The sequence below is a fragment of the Spermophilus citellus genome (genome assembly GCF_964194105.1).
Source record: "Spermophilus citellus genome assembly, chromosome: 17".
NCBI lineage: Eukaryota > Metazoa > Chordata > Mammalia > Rodentia > Sciuridae > Spermophilus > Spermophilus citellus.
In genome coordinates this window covers 40,676,571-40,701,722 of record NC_138199.1, presented here as the reverse complement: position 1 = coordinate 40,701,722, position 25,152 = coordinate 40,676,571, and the positions used below count along the sequence as shown (strand labels likewise).

Here is a 25,152-nt window from a genome sequence, read left to right as displayed (position 1 = left end):
AGTTAATTGGTCCTTAGTCCACAACAGTCACCAGTGGACATATTAATCAGAAGTAAGTCCTAATTATACTTGAGATTTTTGCACTGATTGTTCTATCACAGTTTTCAGTGTTACTTGAAAACATTTGAGATATTTTTATTTGTATTTCACATCACAAAAGTGTTGCTTTATTTATATATTTGATTATCTCTTTTTCCCCGGTGACAGTAGTGATGGAAGTAATATGGATCAAGAATATGGCCCTGCTTATACACCACAAACCCATACTTCTTTTGGGATGCCTCCTAGCAGTGCACCTCCTAGTAACAGCGGAGCAGGAATTCTTCCTTCTCCATCCACTCCTAGGTTTCCGACTCCAAGGACTCCAAGGACTCCAAGGACTCCTCGTGGAGCTGGTGGACCTGCTAGCGCTCAAGGTTCAGTCAAATATGAAAATTCAGACTTGTATTCACCAGCTTCCACCCCATCCACATGCAGACCCCTTAATTCTGTTGAACCTGCAACTGTTCCTTCCATCCCTGAAGCACACAGTCTTTATGTAAACCTCATCCTTTCAGAATCAGTTATGAATTTGTTTAAAGACTGTAACTTTGATAGTTGCTGTATATGTGTCTGCAACATGAATATCAAGGGTGCCGATGTTGGAGTTTACATTCCAGATCCAACGCAGGAAGCACAATATAGGTGTGCCTGCGGCTTTAGTGCTGTCATGAACAGAAAATTTGGAAACAATTCAGGATTATTTCTTGAAGATGAATTAGATATCATAGGACGCAACACAGACTGTGGCAAAGAAGCAGAAAAACGTTTTGAAGCTCTCAGGGCCACCTCCACTGAACATGTTAATGGAGGTCTAAAGGAATCTGAAAAGTTTCCTGATGAGTTGATATTATTGCTACAAGATCAGTGCACTAATTTATTTTCACCCTTTGGAGCGGCAGACCAAGATCCTTTTCCCAAAATTGGTGTGATTAGCAATTGGGTGCGAGTTGAAGAACGGGACTGTTGCAATGACTGCTACCTTGCATTGGAACATGGGCGTCAATTTATGGATAATATGTCAGGAGGAAAAGTTGATGAAGCACTTGTGAAAAGTTCATGCTTACACCCCTGGTCCAAACGAAATGGTATGTATACTAATGAAACGTATGCTTGTTTTTGTTTAGTTGTATGACTTTTCTTAGGAAAAAGCATTAAAGGCAACTTCTCATGAAGCTAATTGAGACTCTTAAATTTGGACTTTAAACTTTGGGGTTTGGGTGGTATCGGGGATTGAACTCGGGAGCACTCAACCACTGAGCCACATCTCCTGCCCTATTTTGTATTATAGTTAGAGACAGAGTCTCACTGAGTGGCTTAAGCGCCTCAACTTTTGCTGAGGTTGGCTTTGAACTCTATCTTTCTGTCTCAGCCTCCTTAGGTGCTGGGTTTACAAGCGTGCACCACTGTGCCTGACAACTTTAAGCTATTTTAAGGATGACATTTTTAAAGGGAGATTTCTTAGCTATATTGTTTAATTTATAATCTGTAAGTATATGCTTATGTTGGAATATAAAAGTTACTTTGCACATGTTAATTAGTAGAAAACTGCTGGTTGTCTATTTTTTCAACAGTCTTTCTCATTATATATTTATTAAGTACCTTCTGTGTGCCCAGTACTGTTCTACAATCACTATTGAACAGAGCAAGCATAGTCCCTGCTTTTTTTGAGCTCATAATTTAGTGGAAGGGGCAGATATTACACAGAAAATTAAGGAATCACATAATATATCAGATAATGACAAGTACTTCGAAGAAAAACAAAGCAGGGCAAAAAGTAGAAAAAAAGTGTGTGCTATTTTATATGTAAGGTCAAAGAAGATATTATTGAGGGCTAGCATTTAGTCAAAATCCTACATAAAGTGGGAGAATGTATGATATGTAACTGATGGAGGACTATTGCAGGCAATGCTAAATGCAAAGACTTTGAAGATTTTTGTGTGCTTGTTGATATTGTTTGAGGAACGTGAAGGAAGCTAATGTTGTGGAATCCATTGGGTAGTGGACATACTGGTATGAGATGAAGCATCTGAGCCCCCAAATCATATTGGGTTTAATAGACCAGGTGCCTTTGTAGTTCATTCTAAATGTGATGGGAAGTTATTGAACAGTATCGAACAGGGAAAGTAACATGATCCAATTTTTGTTTATTTTTTTACAAGATCACTAGCTATTGTCTGGAAAATAGCTTGAGGGTTAGAGGTGGTAAAGGTGAGAGTAAGAGCAGATAGATTAATTGGAAGGCAGTTGCTGTATTTGAGGTAAAAACTGATGACAGCGTGGACAAAATTGGAATAGAGGTGGAAGTAATAGATTCCAGTTATATTTGGGAAGTAGAACCTACAAGAATTTCTGATACATGAAGGAATAATTGAGGCATCAGGGATAGTTTGAGGAATTGGATGAATGGTGGTGCTGACTACGGAGAAGGGAAGCGCCCAAGTACACATTTGGAAATGGGAGTTTTAAATTCAAACTAGTGATTGGGACTAGAGACTGAACATTTTTTGTATTGAGTTATCAGTATTAAAAGCTACAGAGGGCTGGGGCTGTAGCTCAGTGGTAGAGCACCTGCCTCGCACGTGTGAGGCACTGGGTTCGATCCTCAGCACCACATAAAAATAAAAGATTGTGTCCAACTACAACTAAAAATACATTAAAAAAAAAAAAAAGCTATAGACAGCTGGGCTTTGTGGCACTCCTGTAATCCCACCAAATTTGGGAGGTTAAGGAGAAGGATCTTAAGTTCGGGGCAGCCTTGGTGACTTAGTGAGACCCTGTCTCAAAAGGACTGGGGGCGTAGCTTGGTGGTGTTACAGTGTCCCTGGGTTCAATCCTTCATGCCAAAAAAAAAGGAGAGAGAGCTGGATGAAGTAACCTAGTGAGTAACTGAATAGAACAGTCCAAGGATGAAGCTGCCATTTAGATGTAGGGAAGAAGAGGATCCAGGTAAGGAAACTGAGAAAGGTTGGAAGAAAAGCCAAGAGAGTATGGTGTCCTAGAAATGAAGTATGAAAAATATTTGGATAGGGGATAGGAAAGGTAGCAGAATACAACAGTTATTAATAGGGCATTATGTAAAATTGTGGATGTGTAACCGACGTGATTCTGCAATCTGCATTTGGGGTAAAATTGGGAGTTCATAACCCACTTCAATCTAATGTATGAAATATGATATGTGAAGAGCTTTGTAATGTTGTGAACAACCAATAAAAAAAAAGAAAAATATTTGGATAGGAGAGGGAGGAATTAATACATCAAGGTGACAACTTTGACAGGACATTCAGTGTGATGGAATGCAGCGTTGGTAATGACCTTGACAAGCAGTTTCATTCAATCTGATTAGAGTGGATTTAGGAGGGAATGAGATGAGAAGTGAATTTAAATTGGGGGGACTTCTGTCATACATAGCAGAGAAATTAGATGGTGGGGATAAAAGAGAGTTTCAGTTCTTTTAAATCTACTATTTGGCAGGTGTGGTGGCGCATACCTGTAATCTCAGCAGCTGGGGAGGCTGAGACAGGAGGATCAAAGCCAGCCTCAGCAACAGTGAAGTGCTAAGCGACTTACTGAGACTCTCTCTCTAAATAAAATATAAAATAGGGGTGGGGATGTGGCTCCATGATTGAGTGCCCCAGAGTTTAATCCCTGGTTAGCTTTCCATGCCAAAAAGGTCTATTCTTTGACCAATTTTGAAATTTAGACTACATTCTTAGTAACTGTGTTCATATCATATTGTTCAGTGCACACAATGAACTCAGTGATTAATGTATTTATTTCTCCTATCTAGCTAAAATTTTATACCCTTTGACCAATATCCTTTCTCTGTCCTTACCCTCCTCCACAGAGAGGAAATATTAATGCAGAAAAGAAGATGTAATTGCAGAAGTAAAATCACTGAATAAATGAGTAGTAATAAAATCCAGTTCATGAATATTCGAGGGTTAGGTAGACAGACCTTTAACTAGGAACAAAGGAAAGGCAGGAAGAAAAAGTACAATTTGTTTCTTTGGATAAAAAGAGGGGTTGTGAGTCAGGCATGGTGGCACACACCTGTAATCCCAGGTAGGCTGAGAAGGAGGATCAGCAAGTTCACTACCAGCCTCAGCAATTTAGCCAGACCCTGTCTGAAAATAAAAAGTTAAAAAGTAAAAAAACAGGTCGACGATGTGACTCATTGGTTGAACACCCCCAAATTTAATTCCTGGTACCAAAATAAAACCAAAAAACTAGATAAGGTAGGGTGTTTTATCTTTTCATTGAGTTTTTAAGTATTCTGTATGTATGCTGTATATGAGTCTCTTTTCAGATGAATTGTTTGCAAATATTTTCTATTTATTGGGATTGTCTTTTCATTTTCTTGATGTATCCTTTGAAGCAAAAGTTTTTAGTTTTGATAATGTCTATTTGTTTTTCTTTTTTGCTTGTACTTTTTGGTGTCATCTCTTTTTGTAATCTTTTTCTTCCACTTCTTTTTAAAAATTGGTGCATTATTGTTGCACATGATGGTGGGATTTGTTGTTACAATGTATATCTTTTTTTTTTTTTTTTTTTTTTTTTTTTTTTTTTTTTTTAGCAGACACAACATCTTTATTTGTATATGGTGCTGAGGATCGAACCCAGGCCGCACGCATGGCCAGGCGAGCGCGCTACTGCTTGAGCCACATCCCCAGCCCTACAATGTATATATTTTTGATTACTGCTTTTCTACTAGGTCTCAGCTTACATACTGATTTTTATCCCTTAACACTTATAATTATATGACAAGACTTTTTCATGTCAGCCTTCTTTCCCCAAGGTTATTAGGTCTCTGAAGACATAACTCAGCAGCTAGCATAGTTCTTGGCCCATAGTAGGTTTTCTAATAAATATATGTGTTTTTTAATGAGTGTCTGTGAGCATCACATTAATTAGAATCAAAATACAAGCTGAGCTGGGCACAGTGGCACATGTCTGTAATCCTCAGTGGCTCCAGAGGCTGAGACAGGAGGATTGGGACTTCATAGCCAGCCTCAGCAATTTAGTGAGGCCCTACGCAACTCGGCGAGACCTTGTCACTAAATAAAGAAATATATAAAAGGGCTGGGAATGTGCTCAGTGGTTAAGTGCCCCTAGGTTTAATCCCCAGTTACCTAATTTCTACTGTCCCACCACCACACACACACACACACACACACACCCCAAAATTGAAGCTGGTCACAGTGGCACATATCTGCAATTTCAGCAACTTGGGAGACTCAGGTAGGAAGATCACAAGTTTGAGGTCAATCTCTGCAATTTAGTGAGACCAGCCCTCTGCAACTTAGAGAGAGACCCTGTCTCAAAATAAAAAGGGATGGGATGTGGCTCAGTGGTAAAGAGCCCAATTTTATAATCAGATTTTTATTTATTTATTTATTTTTAGTGGTGCCAGGGATCGAACCCAGGGCCTTGTACATGTGAGACAAGCAGTTTACCAACTGAACTATATCCCCAGCCCCCTGATTTTTATTTTTATCACTGTGTTAGTCATTAGTCTATGTCAGGTAGCTAGCTCTGTTATCATTTCTAATGACTAAATAATCTTTTATGTGTTGATTTAAGCATAATTGTTACTAAGGGTTATATTTGAAATTAAATTATTTCTGTTTCTGTATAATGTTTATTAGTTATAGGAAATGAAAGCCAACGGTCATAAATTAGGCAATGGTCATAATTAAGGTATGTAATGGTATGCTTTAACAAGTTAGGTGGTACAACTGAACCACACGGGGTTCCACTTGACATTTATGAGCAGTACCTGTCATAGCATGGCCATGCTGATAGTTGGTCAGAAATGCAAGTGAAACAATTTCAGGATCTTTAAATTTAGGGTTGTGGTTTTTTTGTTTTGTTTTGTTTTTTTAGAAAAAAAAATTATTTATTTGCTAGCAAACCAGAAACACAGGGGACTCCTGTCCCAAAGGCTGTGACTCTCTGGATCAGGGCTTTTAAAATTTAGGTTTTTAAATATTCGTGGATGGGCTGGAGCTGGAGCTCAGTGGCAGAGCGCTTACTTAACACACACGAGGCCCTGGGTTCGATCCTCAACGCCACATAAAAATAAATAAAATAAAAGGTATTGTGTCCAACTACAACTAAAAAATAAATGTTTTTAAAAATAAAATGTGTGGATAATACATTTTCTTTTAGCATGGTGAACAAGTTTATCTGTGTACAAGTTTTGTATTACAGAATTGTTTTGCTTTTCTGGTGCTGGGGATTGAACCCAGGGCTTCATGCATGCCAAGCAAATGTTCTGTCACTGAGCTGTGAGTCCTCAGGCCTGTATTTCAGAACTGTTAACAGTTTCCCCTAGTTAATTCTTAATCAGTCTCATCTGATTATTTTATCATAGTGGTTGGTAATTAAGGGACATAATTTATAAACCATTTCAGTGTGACAGTTTTTTTCTGGTAAAATAAATGGGAAAAGAAAAAATTATAATTAATGACTTTATGGAAGTGAATTACAGAGACAAACATTTCTTCTTGGCTGTAATTTTCTGGAAGTACCATTCCTTTGTGTGTGTGCTTGTATGCATGCCATTCTGATATGCTTAATTCATTTTATTTGTTTTGTTTTTTGACACTTGGAATTGAACCCAGGGGTGCTTAATTCTGAGCCACATCCCTGTCCCTTTTTATTTTGAGACAGGGTCTTGTTAAGTTGCTTAGGGACTTGCTAAATTGCTAAGGCTGGCCTTGAACTTGTGATGATCCTGCCTCAGCCACCTGAGTTGGTAGGATGACAGCATGTGCCACCATGCTCTGCTGCGTCATGCATTTTATTTATTTATCTATCTATCCATCTATTTATTTTATTTATTTTTGTATTACAATTCTTAATACAACATTATACCATAATTTATCTTATCTCTGATTATATATAAAGTATGTTGACACCAATGCTTCATGCATGTTAAAGTTTTATTTGTGTTCAGGCAATAGCAATTCTTACTTTTTTTTTTTTAACTGATTATAGATATGAGTATGCAGTGCTCACAGGATATACTTCGAATGCTCCTCTCTCTTCAGCCAGTTCTTCAAGATGCTATTCAGAAAAAAAGAACAGTAAGACCGTGGGGGGTTCAAGGTCCTCTCACTTGGCAACAGTTTCATAAAATGGCTGGCCGAGGCTCTTATGGTAAGTAATTTATAGTGGAATGCAATGATTGGTTTTATGTTAGTCCTCTGATTAATGGCCCAACTTGAATAAGCACATTATTTCCTTGAATATTTTTATGGCATAAACTCAGCTTAAGCCACTGTGGGTCCAGTTCTAGTTCTAGCCTTTACTTCAACATTTTCAACATGCAGTTTACAGGGTTCTGTAACTTAAAAGGAATAGTTTCACTTATGTCTGTTTTTTTATCAATAAGATTTTATGTGAAGAAAGCGTCACACAACTAATATATTTTTAAAACCCAAAACTACTTTTGCCTTAAGCTATCATTTTACTAAACTGAGTGGGTAATGGGGGTAGGGATAATCTTAGTTATTAAAACTGAAGGTCTTCATTTTAAAATAAAATTAGAGCCAGGAGCTATGGGCCATGCCTATAATCCCAGTAACTTGGAAGACTGAGACAGGAAGATTGTGAGTTTGGGGCCATCCTCAACCATTTAGCAAGACCCTCAGCAACTTAGCCGGACCCTTTCTCAAAAATATAAAAATAGGGGCTTGGGTTGTGGCTCAGTGGTAGAGCACTTGCTTAGCATGTGTGAGACATTGGATTTGATCCTCAACACCACATAAAAATAAGTAAAATAAAGGTTTGTGTCCATCTAACAACTAAACTGTGTGTGTGTGTGTGTGTGTGTGTGTGTGTGTGTGTATACATACATACGTACGTACCTACGTTCGGGGCAGTGAGAGGACTGAGGACTTAACTTAGTGGTAAAGTGTCTCAGAGTTCTATCTCCAGGAAACCCCCACCCCCACAAAAAGGAAGAAAAGAAAAATTAGGACCAAGATAGGTATACAGTAGATTTATTGTCACTTGAAATGGAAAACAACATTTAGAATATTTGAATTATTTGCTACAGAGTGTTTCTGAAAAGTAGGATAGCTTTTAAAATATATTTGGAATAATAGTTCTTATCATTGAAATTTATCTCCATTAATATGTGTATATGTGTGTGTGTGTGTGTGTATGTATATATTTTTTTTTTCTCACCCTGAACCCAGGGGTACTCAACCTCTGAGCCACATCCCCAGCCCTTTTAATTTTTTAAAATTTTGAAACAGGGTCTCACGGAGTTGCTTAGGGTCTTGCTACTGAGGCTGGCTTTAAACTTACAATTCTCCTGTCTCAGCCCCTGAGCAGCTGGGATTACAGGTGTCCACCGCCACGCTCAAGTAGCTAAATGATTTAAATGTCACAAAAGCTGATATTCTGTAGAAGATGCAGGTTAATGGTAATGTATTTCAGCAAAAACTTTTACATTCTTTTAATTCTTTTAAATTTATTTATTTATGTACCTGACTGATTTTGGAGATAATTTCTAGCAGTACATATAGAGATAACTTTCTTTTCTTTCTTTTTTTTTTTTTCTTTAATGGCTGCAAGTACTCCATTATTTTTTACATTTGGTAATGTATTTTTACCTGTGTATGGTTTTTGGACATATAGATTGTATATTGGACATAAAAGTATTATGGCTATTTATAACTAAAAATATTTTTTAAATGATTTGGTATCTTTGTGGGTGTGAAAGATTTTTGTTTTGTATTCTTTGTTCATGACCTTTAACCATTTTTCTAAATAAAATTGCTGGTCATTTTTTATTTTTAAAAGAATTTATTTGGTGATACAAACACTAACCTGTAATTTACCCTCTTAACACATTTTTAAGTATTCAGGACAGTGTTGTGGACTCCTGAACAATGATATAACTAGCAGATCTTACTGGCTATTTTCTCATAGATTTGTAGTTCCCCTTCTATGATTAGGAAATTAACATTTTGTCATATTCCTCATATGTTGTTTTCCAGTTTGTTAATCATTTGGCTTTGCTTATGGGGTGTGTGTGTGTGTGTGTGTTTTTGTTTTAATATTTATTTTTTAGGTGTAGATGGACACAACACAATGCCTTTATTTTTATGTGGTGCTGAGGATCAAACCCGGGTCCCGCCCGTGCTAGGCAAGCACTCTACCGCTGAGCCACAATTCTAGCCCCTTATGGTGTGTTTTTATGCCAAAAATTTATATAGTCAAGTGGGGTTTTTTGTTTGTTTGTTTGTTTGTATTTGTGATACTAGATATTGAACCTTTACGACATGGTAGAGATTAATCAGTTTTTTAATGAATAGATTTTATTATGATTAGAAATATTTTCTCCAGCTGGGTATGATGGTGCACACCTGTAATCCCAGATATTCAGGAGGCTGAGGCAGGAGGATCATAAAGTGGAGGCCAGTCTGGGCAACGTAGCATTATCAAGTCTCAAAAAATAAAAATGTCTGCGTATATAGCTCAGTGGTATAGATAGCATCCCTGGGTTCAATCCCCAGTACCACCAAAAAAGAAAAAATACTTTACCCAGTCCAAACTTACTAAAAATACGAATAAAACTCCTTTTCATTTTTTCTGACACTTTTAAGTTTTTCTATTTAAATAATGTTTTACATTTAAATTAAGGTAGTCAAGTATATTTTATGAAGACCATTTAGGAAATATCTAACACTGGAATAGTACCAGTCATTTGCTTTAAGTATTTTTGTTTTTAATCAAGTAGTTTTACTGATAATCACATCATTTACTTTTGACATTTACAATAAGAAAAATAAGAAAAACATGTCTTACATTTAAGTGTTTTTTTTTTTCTTTCTTTTTTTCTTCAAAAAATACCTCTTTCTTATTTAGGAACTGACGAATCTCCAGAACCACTGCCAATCCCCACGTTTTTGTTGGGTTATGATTATGATTTTTTGGTGCTTTCTCCATTTGCTCTCCCTTATTGGGAGAGACTTATGCTGGAACCCTATGGATCTCAAAGAGATATAGCCTATGTTGTACTATGTCCAGAAAATGAAGCTTTGTTAAATGGAGCCAAAAGCTTTTTTAGAGATCTTACTGCAATATATGAGGTAGGTGTATTGAAAAGAGGTGGCATTTTAAGACTACCTTATGATTTATAATATGTTTATGTATAAAATATACTGAGAAGTTCAACTGATTGGGACAAAATAAGGATGATGATGATCTATAATAGATATTTAGTTCTCTTTATTAGCAAGTCTCTTTGGTAGGTGGGCATAACGTGGGTCACAATGGAAAAACACCACTTTGGAGGGGCAAATGTTTTGGGCATATATATCTCATTTAAAGTAATCTTTTCTTAAAAAAAAAAAAAACAAAAAAAAAACAGGATAGCCAGAAAAATAATTGCATTTACAAAAAATTCTTGTCCAAATTCTATAGGACTTCAGGTAATGAGTAACATTATTAGGCTTCAGTTTCCTGAGTTTCCTGATAATATACTTCAGTTTTGAAATTATTGACTGTTGTTTTACATTATAATTCTCATGCTGTATGTATCACTAGGCACAATGATTATAAATTGAATGTATTGTGAGAAAAAGCCTTTCTTCATTATACTGTCTGTAAATGCTTGGAAATTCAATTCTTATATTTTAATTTCTTTTACAATCTTAATTTGTTAGTCTGTGATGGTTTAGGTTCCTTATAAATTTTCCTTTTAATAATAAGTGTCTTTTATAAATGAACATTTCCCCAGGAGTATTATTTGGAACCTTAGTCCTGAATGAAAAACACTCCACAATGAAATAGATTTGATGAAGCACTGCATATTATATTATCTTTTAGAGATACATAATTCATATTATTATTAAAGACTTTGAAAGGTTTAAGTATGGAAACAAATTTACTTAATCCAATTGCAAATGTATTCTATATTGAACTTTTAAAACAAAAATCATGACCCCCCCAAAAGAAGGAGAATTGGCACATTTTCTGTATGTGAATTGAGGTATATGCACAATCTAAAAAGGCTGCTTTTGTAAATTTTTGTTTTTTGAGATGGAGTCTCATTATATGTTCCCTAGGCTGGCCATGATCTCCCAGGCTCAAGCTATTCTCCTGCTTCAGCCTCCAGGTAGATGGGATTTATAGGCATGTGCCCCTTCACCTGGTTTTTCTTTTTAAAGATTGTATTTTTATGCTTACTTATTTCTGAATTCTACAAGCTTTCATTAATCAAATCAAATGGTTCCAGTGCCAATATTATACCTAGATGTCTTTTCATTACAGTTATTTTAATTTTGAAAGAAATTTAATGACTTTTTTAGGAAAATGAAAAAGAGCTGTGGCTCAATTTTCACCTTTGATATTTTTATTTCAAATGTTAATTACAATTAATTAAGCTTATGTTAAATAACTTTTATTTTATAGTGTGTACTCAAATACTGTAATTAACTGACAATTCTGCTTTCTGTATATATATATATACTTGTAGTCCTGTCGATTAGGTCAACATAGACCTATTTCTCGACTGTTGACGGATGGGATCATGAGAGTTGGATCTACTGCATCAAAGAAACTATCAGAAAAGTTGGTAGCAGAATGGTTTTCTCAGGCAGCTGATGGTAACAACGAAGCATTTTCTAAACTCAAGCTTTATGCACAAGTCTGCAGATATGACTTAGGTATTGAATTTGCATTTATTGTATAGGGCCAATTGCCTGATCCACCAGCTGATTTCATAAATAAAATGTTAATAGGATACAGCCATGTTCATTCATTTATATATTGTCTCTACTTCTGTGCTGCAAAATCAGAGCTGAGTAATTGTGACAGAGACTGGTTTACAAAGCTAGAAAAATACACCTGAGTCTTGTAAAGTTTGCTGATGTAGGGATTCCATCAGGGGGCAGTTGTGAATTCTAAACTGTTTTTTTTGTTGTTGTTGTTGTTGGTTCTGTAGAGTTTGATCTATCTTTCTTCCTTCCTTCCTTTCTTTTTTTAAAGGCAGGTTGGGGATCAAACCTGGAGCCTTGAAAACATTGTACCATGAGCTACATCTCCAGCCGCTGTTATAATTCTTGGTGGTTCATAGTTTAGAGATAAAACAATTTTTAGTTTATCTCTACAACACTAGGAAATAGTTCTTTGGGTTAACTATAAAGAAAGTCTTAGCAAAGAAGAAATGCACTACCAACATATTGAATCTCTTCAGATTTCTATGATTTGAGCACCATGAAGTTCTTTCATTTTATATTTTAATTGGCTATCTGTGTAGACAATATTTTCACTCTGTGGTTTAGGAACACTTGAAATGGTTTGAAAATTTGTAAGATACTGTTTAACATTTAATGAATTGTAGTCAGGAAAGAGAATTTTATTAGGCTTTTATTGTTATCATTTATTTAATTTTTTAAAATGTTAGTTTAGTTTTGTTACTATTCCATTTTAGATTTGTTTCTTCAGTTTCTAGGGTAAAATAGAAAAAGCCAGTACATTCTACACTATTAGCTAGATAATATTTTATTCATATAATAGAATTTTTTTAAAAAAACAGTTAAATAAAGAATTGACTGTCCTGTTTTTATTCTTTAGGTCCTTATCTTGCTTCTCAACCACTGGATAGCTCTCTACTTTCTCAGCCAAATTTAGTTACCCCAACCAATCAGTCTTTGATTACTCCACCTCATGTGACGAATACTGGAACTTCTAATACTCCATCTGCCACTTTAGCATCTGCAGCAAGCAACACTATGACGATGACTTCAGGTGTTGCCATATCTACTTCAGTTGCCACAGCTAATTCAACTTTGACCACAACCTCATCTTCTTCATCCTCCAGCTTGAGTAGTGGAGTATCATCAAATAAACTCCCTTCATTTCCACCCTTTGGCAGTATGAACAGTAGTGGTACTGGATCCATGACCACACAGGCAAACACAGTTCAGAGTGGTCATCTAGGAGGGCAGCAGTCATCAGCTCTACAGACAGCTGGGATTTCTGGAGAGTCATCTTCACTTCCCACTCAACCACACCCTGATGTGTCTGAAAGGTACCTCTAAAAATATTTGTCTTGGGGCTGGGGTTGTAGCTCAGCAGTTGAGCACATATGAGGCATTCGGTTCTATCCTCAGCACCACATAAAAGTAAATATTAAAAAACGGAGGTATTGGGGTTGGGGATGTGGCTCAAGCGGTAGCGCGCTCGCCTGGCATGCGTGCGGCCCGGGTTCGATCCTCAGCACCACATACAAACAAAGATGTTGTGTCCGCTGAAAACTAAAAAATAAATATTAAAAAATTCTCTGGGGCCGGGGATGTGGCTCAAGCGGTAGCGTGCTCGCCTGGAATGCATGTGGCCTAGGTTCGCTCCTCAGCACCACATACAAACAAAGATGTTGTGCCCGCCGATAACTAAAAAATAAATATTAAAAATTCAAAAAAAAAAATTCTCTCTCTCTCCCTCTCTCTCTACAAAATATTTCTTTAAAAAAAAAAAAATGGAGGGGCTGGGGATGTGGCTCAAGCGGTAGCACGCTCGCCTGGCATGCGTGCGACCCGGGTTCGATCCTCAGCACCACATACCAACAAAGATGTTGTGTCCGCCGAGAACTAAAAAATAAATATTAAAAAATTCTCTCTCTCTCTCTCTCCTCTCTCTCTCTCCTCTCTCTCTCACTTTTTCTCTAATAAAAAAAAAAAAAACGGAGGTATTGAGCTGTGGTTGTGGCTCAGCTGGTCTAGCACGTTCGAGGCCCTGGGTTTGATCCTCAGCACCATATAAAAATAAACAAAATAAAACTATTGTGTCCAACTAAAAGATAAATATTTTAAAAACAAAACAGATATTGCATCATCTAAAACTAAAAAGAATATTAAAAAAAAACTTTATCTCTGGAGTTGGGAGATAGCTTAGTGATAAAGTATATGCTTACTGTATGTGAGGCCCTGGGATTAATTCCCAGAACCAAAAGAATAAATAAAGATAGATAGGAGGGCATGGTGAAGCTTTACTATAATCCCAGCTATTCAGGAGACTGAGGCAGGAGGATTCTAAGTTCAAGGCCAGCCTTGGCCACTTAGCTAGATGCTGTCTCAAAATAAAAATAAAGTGCTCTCTGTGGCATAGTGCTCCTGAATTCAGTCCCAAGTACTAGTACTACTAAATAAATAAATTAATTAAATTAAATAATTTTTGCAGAAATACAAAAACTATGATGCCTTATTTTTTAAAAATTTATTAAAAATAGACATTGCGAATGAACAAAATGCTTATTGCTCTTATCTTTGAAAGTTAGCTTTTATAATGTTGAGTATTTTATCTGTAAAATTATAATTAGGATTTTTTAATGTTGCATTAGAAATTTTTAATGAATATAATTAGGATTTTTAAGAAAGCTATTTTACTGCAAATATCTAGATATCCATACGAGGCTGGTTGTATTAGCTTACACTTATAATTCCAGCTAGTCGGGAGGCTCAGGCAGAAGAATTGCAAGTTCAAGGTTAGCCTGGGAAACTTAGCAACACCTATCTCAAAATAAAATAATAAAAATGAAAGTATTGGGGATGTAGCTTAATGTTAGAATGAGTTCCTGGGTTCACTTTTCAGTACCACAAAAAACAAAACACCAAATATACATATGACGAATCTGTCCTGTGACATGGCATCAAATAGAAAATGCTATGAAGGGCTGGGGATGTGGCTCAAGCGGTAGCGTGCTCGCCTGGCATGCCTGCGGCCCGGGTTCCATCCTCAACACCACATACAAACAAAGATGTTGTGTCCGCCGAAAACTAAAAAAAATAAATATTAAAAAATTCTCTCTCTCTCTCTCTCTCTCTCTCCCTTCCCCTCCCCTCCCCTCCCCTCCCCTCCCTCCCTCCCTCCCTCCCTCTCTCCTGTATCTTAAAAAAAAAACAACTCTTAAATGAGATATCTATACACATGGTTTCCATGTCTCATTTCCTATTCACTCTTTAAGAGTTTTAGCAACTTTTGAATTTTGGCTCTGCCATTTACCACCTTTGTGCTTTGGAGGATATTCTAACTTTTCTTAACATGTATCTTTATCTACAAAGTAGGAGTAATATAATAAAATGAATTAAAAGCTTTACACAGTGCTTCCAAGTTGTTTATTTTGATGATGATATCTTGTTCTTTTTATGGTTTAGGTATTGAGTGAGTTCCCTTTTGATTTACAGATTAGGTTAGTCTGTGCTTAGCTATAGTTTTGTCAACTGCTCAGGATGCCCTTGTGCCAAAGTTATACTCATATATAGAGGTAAAAATAAACCCATCTTGACTATCTAAACAGATTTGAAGTTTAGAGGAAGATCAGATCACCCATTGAAGAATGAAGCTTATTTACCATTGAAATTAAAAAGTATGAAATGAATGTACATAGTCTAAAAATGCACTAGAACATTGAGCAGGTCTGGAAACCTGTTTTTTCTAGTCTAGCTCTCTTTCTAGCCAAGTTTGTGATTTGGGTAAGCTTATGAAGTAAAGACTCATCTTTGTCTGCATTGTCCCTGAGGAAGTGAGCTCTTTCATTTCTGATACACTATGATGTTTAAGAAATCTGTTCCTTTTGTTTATTTATTATTGCAATGAAAAGGGACTTTGTACAGTGTGAAATCTTACATGCAATGTTTATGATTCTCTTTGGAGAGAGAGATATCCTTGATTTTCAGAGAGGTTCTCTAATACCTCCCACCAGAAGAAGAGGAGGGACATAAAAATCTGCCCTGAGTGGAGGCATGGTGGCGCACACCTATAATCCCAGCAGCTCAGGAGGCTGAAGCAGGAGATATGCGTGTTCAAAGCCAGCCTCAGCAACTTATTGAGGCCCTAAGTGACTCAGTGAGACTCTGTTTCTAAATAAATATAAAAAAGAGCTGAGGATGTGTCTCAGTGGTTGAGCGCCCCTGGATTTGGTCTTCCGTACCCCCCCCCCAAAAAAAAAATCATCTGTTTGATGCTACTCCAAGCAAATATAGTACAACTTTTTTGGTTTTTTGTTTACCTCAACTTTTAGCACAATGGATCGAGATAAAGTGGGAATCCCCACAGATGGTGATTCACATGCAATTACCTATCCACCTGCAATTGTTGTTTATATAATTGATCCTTTTACATATGAAAATAAAGATGAGAGCACTAATTCTTCTAATGTGTGGACTTTGGGGCTACTTCGATGCTTTCTGGAAATGGTCCAGACTCTTCCTCCTCATATCAAGAGTACTGTTTCTGTACAGGTAAGAGTAATTACTGTTTTAAATGAAATTTATACACATCAAAACCAGTTTTGATGTTTCAGAAGTTTAAAAATGCTACTTTTCTGTATTCACATCAATTTTCTAAATGCCAGGTTCTATTTTAATGATTTTACTTTAATATTATAATAGAAATCTTAGAGAGTTTCTAAAAGGTAAACTTCATAGTCATACCATAGTAAAAATGAGTAGTAAAAATTTATATTGGATACATTAAATACTCTTCCATATTACTTTATAAATCAGGTTTTTTTAATTGAACAATTTTATTCTGTTTATAATAAATACCTTGCTTTAATATTGTAAGGTGCACTGCAGGTATGCTGTGCTGCCAGTTACTTTGGGAACAACAAATATCCCATATAAGCCAATTCTTAAATCCATAACCCTAAACAGAAAAGTTTATAACATGCACTATATAAGTTAGAGTTCTAATTAAAAGTCAAATTTTGAGTAAAAAACAGAAGATTAACCAGAGTAAGTTGTTTGAAGGAATTTTGAATTCATTTTAATTTGTTTATTGTATTGCTGGTAGTATTAATTAATATAATTGCCGTGTAGACATTTTTTAGTTTATTGATGGCTCTTTGCTAAAACTGTTGATTTATTAAAAACCTAGGTGGTAGCTAATAAAACCTAATTCTTTAGATAACCATTTAAGTTCTTCTGTTTAGATTTTCTTATAAGGAGTTTTTAAGAGTTTTAGTCCTACAGTTTCTTTTATTCTTCGTTGGAAGTTTAACATGTGTAATATTTACCTGTACCTCTTAGATTGTTCCTTGTCAATACCTGTTACAACCTGTGAAGCATGAAGATAGACAAATCTATACCCAGCATTTAAAATCTCTTGCTTTTTCGGTCTTCACCCAATGTCGGAGACCACTTCCAACATCAACCAATGTAAAAACATTGACTGGCTTTGGTCCAGGTTTAGCCATGGAAACTGCTCTTAAAAGTCCTGATGTGAGTATTTTATTTTCCATGACCAAAATTATTGAAAGACTGTATGTTTTATGGTTTTATGCAAAGCTAAGTGCAAAAAATGGAAGCAATTTTGAAAATTTTGTTTTCTAATTATTGAGTAGATAATACATGTTTTTCTAAGATTATATCGTACTATAATACCTTAATTTTTTGTTTTACAGAGACCAGAGTGTATTCGACTTTATACACCTCCTTTTATTCTGGCTCCGGTTAAGGACAAACAGACAGAATTAGGAGAAACATTTGGAGAAGCTGGACAGAAATATAATGTTCTTTTTGTGGGCTACTGTTTATCACATGATCAAAGGTGGATTCTTGCATCTTGCACAGATCTATATGGAGAACTTTTAGAAACTTGTATCATTAACATCGATGTTCCAAATAGGTACATATATTTTCCTAAATGTATGATTATATCATCCCAATTTAAAGTTTCATATGTGTACCTATAGTCACATACAATGTTTCATTTTTAATGAGTGGAATGAAAATCATTTGCAAGGTTATATACAATAAGATATTAAGACTTGGAAATTTGGGTCCTTTTCACTTTTTTGTAATGAATTTCACATTGGATAATTAAGATAGTTAAATAATTTTGATTAATCTCTTATACAAACAAAAATTATTAAAGTCCATACTCTAACTTCGGCATCATAAACCTTCAGGCAGTGATTAACTTTTCTCACATAACATTTAAGATATAGCCTCTAAAATTATTAACTGAAAATATTACCATTTAATTGTGGGATGTTTTCTGAAAATGGTGGCCTTCTTTTTAGATTTCTCCTTGTCAGTAAGTAAGTATCATGGCCAGTTATTAAATGGAATGTAATAGGTCACAAAAGGTGAGCCTTATATTGAGTTACCACTTGATAAACATATTCTAGTAATATATTTCAAGAGAACTTACTGGGAGTAATTTTCAGTTTTAAGATTTAGATTCTAGCCTTTATTTTCTTCTTGATTTGATAAAGATTCTTTTTCTTTATGTTTGGAAATTGTCTGTATGCTGAAATATTTGATAATTATTAGATCTTTGGGCGCTGGGAAATAGAATATAGAAACATAAATTTTATATATAGAGAGAAATATGCTCTGTACAGTGGCACATGCCTGTGATCCCAGCTGTACTCAGATACTCAGGAAACTTGAGGCAGGAGGATCACAAGTTTAAGGCCAGCCTTGGCAACTTTGTGAGACCCTGTTTCAAAATAAAAAGTATAAAAAGGGCTGGTGATGTAGTACAGTGGTAGAGTGCTCCTGGATTGAAGCCCCATTACCACCAAAAAAATTTTATAGTATTGTTTATAAATGTTTACTGACTATATTATAAATCATGGAATAGGGCCTCTTACCTTATTTCTTGGATGCAATTGTTATTTTTTCCTTTGGATTTTAGGGTAGAGAATTAATAATACCACCCTTTCCAATATTAATATGGTATTTTCAATTTACTACCTAGATTTTAAAAAGTTGAAATGGAAAATGGGTTCAAATGCCAACTCTTCTAATTACTGGTCGTGGGATCCTGGGGATCCTGGGGAAAAATTACTTTAGTCAGTTAAGTTGTAATCTGTCATATCTGGTATGTGTTTCATAGGAGTGGTAGGGTGAAGTGAGGTTATTTCATATAAATTGATTGGGCAGGATGCTTGGTATATAGAAAGTACTTAAGTACTTGGTATATAGTAAGTACCTATAGTAAGAGCTACCATTGCTCAGGCACAGTGTATGTACATTATATACTTACCTAATAAAGGACATGTATGTAGAAAACATACCTATATTGTTTGGTCTGAGAGTGTGAGGTTTTTTTTTTTGTTTTTGTTTTTTGGTTTTTTTTTTTGGTGGGGGGTATTCTTTGACTTTTCAATAAACAGCAGAGATTGGTTTACTAAAGCTTATAGGTCAAATCTCTACATTCCCAGTTTCTTTCAGGCAGAGCTAAATTATTCTGACAGAATCTTGATGACCTGCAAACCTTAAAGTGTTGACCTTTTCAAAAAGAAGTTTACTGTTGTAGAGCATTATTTCTGGTCAACTGAGGTAATCTGTGGACAAGAACAAACAACATAAACTTAGCCAGGCATGGTTGTGAATGTCTGTAGTTGGAGACAGAGGCAGGACAATTGCTTGAGTCTAGGAGCTCAAAGTCAGCCTAAGCAACATAATGAGACCCTTTCTCAATTGAAAAACCACAAACATTTATAGACTACACTTTTTGATTTCATATATATTCTTGCTTAGGACTTGTTTAAAGTGTGAAACATTAAAATTAAGTAGGGAACCAGGTCTTGGGATGTAGCTTAGTGTTAAAGAGTGTGTAGTTAACATAAACAAGGTGCTGGCACTGATCAGTCAATGAAGTAAAATTCAATTAAGGAACTAATTTTGAGCTCTCTTAAAGTGTCATGTGGATTTTAAAAATATTTATGATTCTAGGGGTCGGGGCTGGGACTCAGTGGCAGAGCACTTGCCTAACATGTGTGAGGCACTGTGTTTGATCCTCAGCACCTCATACTAAAATAAAATAAAATAAAATAAAGCCATGCTGTCCATCTATAACTACAAAAAAGAAAGAGATTTATGATTCTTTTTATTTCACTCAATAGGGCACGTCGAAAAAAAGGTTCTGCTAGGAGATTTGGTCTGCAGAAACTTTGGGAGTGGTGCTTAGGACTTGTACAAATGAGTTCATTACCATGGAGAGTTGTAATTGGTCGTCTGGGAAGGATAGGTCATGGAGAATTGAAAGGTAAAATTTTAAATTTGTTTTATGTTAATTTATATAGCATTCAGACAATATCCAAATATATGTGCTGAATAAAAAATACAAAAGTAAACTAAAAACTTTTGTTTTTAAACAGGAACCACATACAGGTAGTTACTACTATTCTTTCTTGTTGACCTCCTTTCTCCATTCTGTTTTTTATTCAGCAGATGCTATGTGGTGTTCACTAAAGTTAGAGGGATAAAGGATGTTAATAGCATTGGTCATAAGAGTTTTGATTCTTGTTTGGGGAAAATACATAGAAAATTTTTATGCCATCAAGTTTTTCATTTTTAATATTGGTTCTATGCGTAGTAGAGATGCTGTTATTTTAACTGTTGTTACTGTATTTTTGTGTTTTTTTTACCGTTGATACCCATAGATTGGTACTGTTTGCTGAGTCGTCGAAATCTGCAGTCTCTAAGTAAAAGGCTCAAAGACATGTGTAGAATGTGTGGTATATCTGCTGCAGACTCTCCCAGCATTCTCAGTGCTTGCTTAGTAGCAATGGAACCCCAAGGCTCTTTTGTTATTATGCCAGGTTAGCTATCTTTAGTTTATATCAGATTTAATTCATTATGTATTTAAGTTTTTAAGCATTACATAAAATTTATTCATTTATTAAAAGGAAAAATGTCTTTCATTCTCTTGGTAGATTCTGTGTCAACTGGTTCTGTATTTGGAAGAAGCACCACTCTAAATATGCAGACATCTCAGCTAAATACCCCACAGGATACATCATGTACTCATATACTTGTGTTCCCTACTTCTGCTACTGTGCAAGTAGCTTCAGCTACTTATACCACTGAAAATTTGGACTTAGCTTTCAATCCCAACAATGGTAGGTGAATTGTTCCTGAAAAGTTTTGTTGGTTTGTTTGTTTTGTGGAGACAGGGTGTTGGAATTTCAGTATGTTGCCCTGGTTGACCTTGAACTTCTGGGCTCAAGTGATCCTTCTGCCTTTGCCTCCCTGCCGGCAGGGACTACAGCTATGTACCACCATGTCTTGCCTAAGGTTTTAATCATTGACAATTTTGCTAGACTGAAAATGGTCTCCAAAGATAGCCGGGTCCTGTCCTTGTACCCTGTGAATGTTATATTATTTTTAAAAAAGAAGGAAGAATTTTTAGTTGATGTGATTAAGTTAGAGGAAGAGATTGTACTAGATTATACAGGTGGGCCTAAACGCAATTACATGTATCCTTTAGGAAAGAAAGACAAAGGCAGTTTTGGATTATACACAGAAAAGAAAGCCATGTGATGGAGCAGAGGATGCAGTCAGAGGAAGAATATGCTGTGCCCCTCACTTTAAAAACTGAGGAAAGGGTCATGAGCTCTTTAGAAGACGTACAGCCTTGCTGGTATCTTGATTTCAGTTCAGTGAAACTAGTTAGAGACTTATGACCTCCAAACTGTGAAAGGATAAATATGTGTTGTTTTATGTCAACAACTGTATGATAATTTGTTAAATGGCACCAGGAAACTAATAGATCATTATTCTATCTTACTGATACTGGAACTTAAAATCTTATTTTAAAAGATAATAATTGATTATAAAATTTTTGTATAGGTTTATGCTTTTGTTTTTGAGGTAGTTGTATCAATCTTTATAAATCATTTAGGTCTTCTTTGCCAAAATAATATTTTATTTAAATTGCCAGAGTAGGGTTGTGATTTTTGGTGAACCTTGTTGGTTGTGATTAGCAGAACAAAAAGTAAAGATTTCATTATTATTTTTGAGTGACCTTAGAATATCAAGATTGGTGGGTATAGTGGCACATGCCTATAGTCCCAGCAACTTGGGAGTCTGAGGCAGGAGGATCACAAGGTCAGGCTCAGCAATTTAGCCAGGCCCTCAGCAATATACCAAGACCTTGTCTCAAGATAAAAAAGGCTGGGGATTAGTTCATTGATAAAGTGCCCCTGGTTTCACTCCTCAGTAACAAAAAGAATATAAGACATGATAATCAGATCATCAAAGTCACACTTGTAGGTATTAATCTGTCATTTAATTTATTGTGAAATACCTTGAATGTTTTACTTAGTGAAGACTAGGACATCTGGAGCTGGGACATATGCCTGTAATTGGAGTGGCTTAGGAGGGTTAGGCAGGAGGACTGCAAGTTCAAAGTCAGCCTCAGCAACTTAGCAAGGCCCCAAGCAACTTTGTGAGGCCCATCTCAAAACAGTCTGCGAATGTGACTCTGAGGTTAAGTGTCCCTGGGTTTAGTCCCTGATACAAAAACAAACAAATAAAGAAAAAAAAACCCTGACTAGCGCATTAATTGTGAGTAGTATAATTTTAAACACATTTCTATTTCCTGCATACTGTGTTTGCTTTGTATTCGTTTCCTGCAGTTGCTATAACAAATTGCTGTATATTAGTGGTTTAAAAGAACATCTGTGAGACAGAAGGATCACAAGTTCAAAGCCAGCCTAAGTAATTTAGTGAGGCCCTTAGCAGCCTAGTGAGACCCTGTCTCAAAAAATAAAAAGGTAGAGCACCGCGGGGCAATGTCTAGTACTGCAAAGCAAAACCAAAAACGTCCATGTATTACCTTGTAGTTCTGGAGGTATCCAAAAATCAGGCTAACTGGGCTAACGTTAGGGTGTCAGCAGAGTTGATTCTTTCTGGAGATTCTCAGTAAGAATCTGTTTCCTTGCCTTTGCCACCTGCATTCCTGTTTGTGGCCTCTTCCTCCATCTTGAATGCCAGCAGTATAGTGTTGTCAGCCTCCTTGATTGACTTTGACCCTGCCACTTCTTTCTCATGGAGGATTCTTCTGGGACTGGTGGTATAACTCCGTGGCAGAGTACTTGCCTAGCATGTGGGAGGCCATGGTTTTGATCAGAAGCACAACTGATCACTGGACCCATCTGGATAATCTTCCCTTCTTCTGATCACTAATTTAATCACATCTGCAAAATCCTTTATGATAACATATTCATAAATTCCAGGGATTAGGGTATGGACATCTTTTGGGAGCCATTATTCAGACTAGTATATGTTTATTTATGCATTGTTTAAATGGCTATTAGCACAATACTTGGTACATGATAGACACTTAATGGTTAAGTAAACTTATTTTGGTTAAAATTTATTTTAACCCTTAATTGTGAATAATCATGGGATATGGATAATGGAATATTTAATTTCTTTCTTCTATATAGATGGAGCAGATGGAATGGTTATCTTTGATTTGTTAGACACAGGAGATGATCTTGATCCTGATATCATTAATATCCTTCCTGCATCTCCAACTGCATCTCCCGTACATTCTCCAGGATCTCATTACCCCCATGGAAGTGATGCTGGCAAGGTAATCCTATTATAAAAATTCAGTTTATTGGGGCTGAGGCTGTAGCTCAGTGGTAAAGCACTTGTCTAGCATGGATGAGGCACTGGGTTTGATCCTCAGCACCACATAAAAAGTAAATAAATAAAGTTATAAAAAACATTTTTTTTAAAAAAATTTAGTTTATCTAAATGTCATTCATTCATTTGGTAAGCAATGAATAAATGAAATAGAACATTCTTTTCCTTGGAAATTGGCAACAGGTGAGATTAACAGTACATTCATATACTTCTGCCTCACAGAAACCAATACTTGGATTTAAACATTCTGCAGAGGTTCTCTGAGGCTGTGCTTTCCCTGAATTCATATTTTCTAGAGTACTGAGTATTAGTCCTTTCACTGTAGTTTCAGGTGTAGGATCACAGTATCTTAGATAATCAGTATATGACTGTAAGAGCTGTAATTCACATCAGGACTGTGACAAGGAATATAATAGAAATTAATTTTCCTATAGAAACAGATAAAATATGCCCACTGTCCCTTTTATTTTTAGCACTTATGAAAACAGGCTATATTATGCTTCTCTCTGAAGTAACAATTAGGGCTTCATTGAATAACATCTTTGAGTGAAATTATATCTAGTAGTTACTTGATTATTACAGTATGCATATGTTTAGAATTTACCTTTTTTGTTGTTGTTATTGTTCCTGGGATTGAACCCAGGAACACTCTACCACCAAACTGCATTTCTAGCTCTTTTATTTTTTGAGACAGGGTCTTCTCACTAAAAGTTGCCAGTGCTATCATCAAACTTGTGATTTTTCCTTCCTCAGCCTCCCAAGAACCTGGTATTAACAGGCATGTGCCATTATGCCCAGCTTAGAATTTACTTTTTTTCATTTAAGAAAGGATCTTTGTCGAATTTTATGTTGCCATCTCTTCCTTTTTAAACATGTAAAAAAGCAAGATTGAAGTATGGGTGTATTTATTTTCAAATTTCAAGAAGTTTAATCACTTTTTATTATTTTTTTCTGTACTGGGGATTGAACCCAGGGATACTAGCTATACTACTGAGCCATATACCCGTCCCCTTTTTAAATTTGAGGGAGGATCTTGCTAAGTTGCCAGGACTGGCTTTGCACTTTGGATCCTCCTGTCTAAGCCTCTTGAGTAGCTAGGATTACAGGTTATGTGCCTCCATGCCCAGCTTTAGCTTTCTAATATGGACACCATAATTTGTTGAATCATTCCTAAAACGTTGGGCATTTAAGCTTTTGTTGTAGTTGCTGTTGTTATAGTTACTGATATAATGAATGTTTCTGTGCATATTAGTTTTCTTTTTTCTATTTATTTAACCTACATACCAAGAAGCCAGGTACAGTGGCACAAATCTACCTGTAACCCCAGCAACTTGGAAAGCTGAGGCAGGAGGATCTCAAGTCAGCCTCATTAATTTAGTGAGGTCCTAAGCAACTTAGTGAGACCCTGTCTCTAAATAAAATATAAAAAGGGCTGGGGTTGTGGCTCAGTGGTAGAGCGCTTGCCTAGCATGTGTGAGGCCCTGAGTTTGATACTCAGCACCACATAAAGATAAATAAATAAAGGTATTGTGTCCATTTGCAACTAAAAAATATTTTTAAAAATTAAAAAGGGGGGTGCTGGGGATGTTGCTCAGTGGTAAAGCACCCCTAGGTTAAATCTCCAGTACCAAAATAAATAAATTAATTAAATAAAAAGGGTTGAGAGGACTGGGACTCAGTGGTAGAGCGCTTGCACTGC

The 25,152-nt window shown here is 36.0% G+C and overlaps 1 protein-coding gene across 3 annotated transcripts in view; it reads left to right on the top strand.

Annotated features, from left to right (window-relative positions):
* MED13 (mediator complex subunit 13) overlaps positions 1–25,152 on the top strand; it is a 90,678-nt gene that overhangs the window by 60,723 nt on the left and 4,803 nt on the right. For 2 of the 3 annotated variants that reach the window (XR_014019443.1, XM_081272081.1), the window contains exons 16-27: positions 208–1,127; positions 7,042–7,203; positions 9,925–10,148; positions 11,537–11,726; positions 12,637–13,093; positions 16,082–16,301; positions 17,091–17,282; positions 17,465–17,688; positions 19,919–20,061; positions 20,459–20,617; positions 20,732–20,917; positions 23,249–23,397. Coding sequence is in view for 2 of the 3 variants with exons in the window: in XM_081272081.1 (XP_081128207.1) it covers positions 208–1,127; positions 7,042–7,203; positions 9,925–10,148; positions 11,537–11,726; positions 12,637–13,093; positions 16,082–16,301; positions 17,091–17,282; positions 17,465–17,688; positions 19,919–20,061; positions 20,459–20,617; positions 20,732–20,917; positions 23,249–23,397 (3,226 nt within the window). In the remaining variant the exon portion in view is untranslated. The remainder of the gene's footprint in view (positions 1–207; positions 1,128–7,041; positions 7,204–9,924; positions 10,149–11,536; positions 11,727–12,636; positions 13,094–16,081; positions 16,302–17,090; positions 17,283–17,464; positions 17,689–19,918; positions 20,062–20,458; positions 20,618–20,731; positions 20,918–23,248; positions 23,398–25,152) is intronic. The other variant, XM_081272082.1, reaches the window with a different exon arrangement.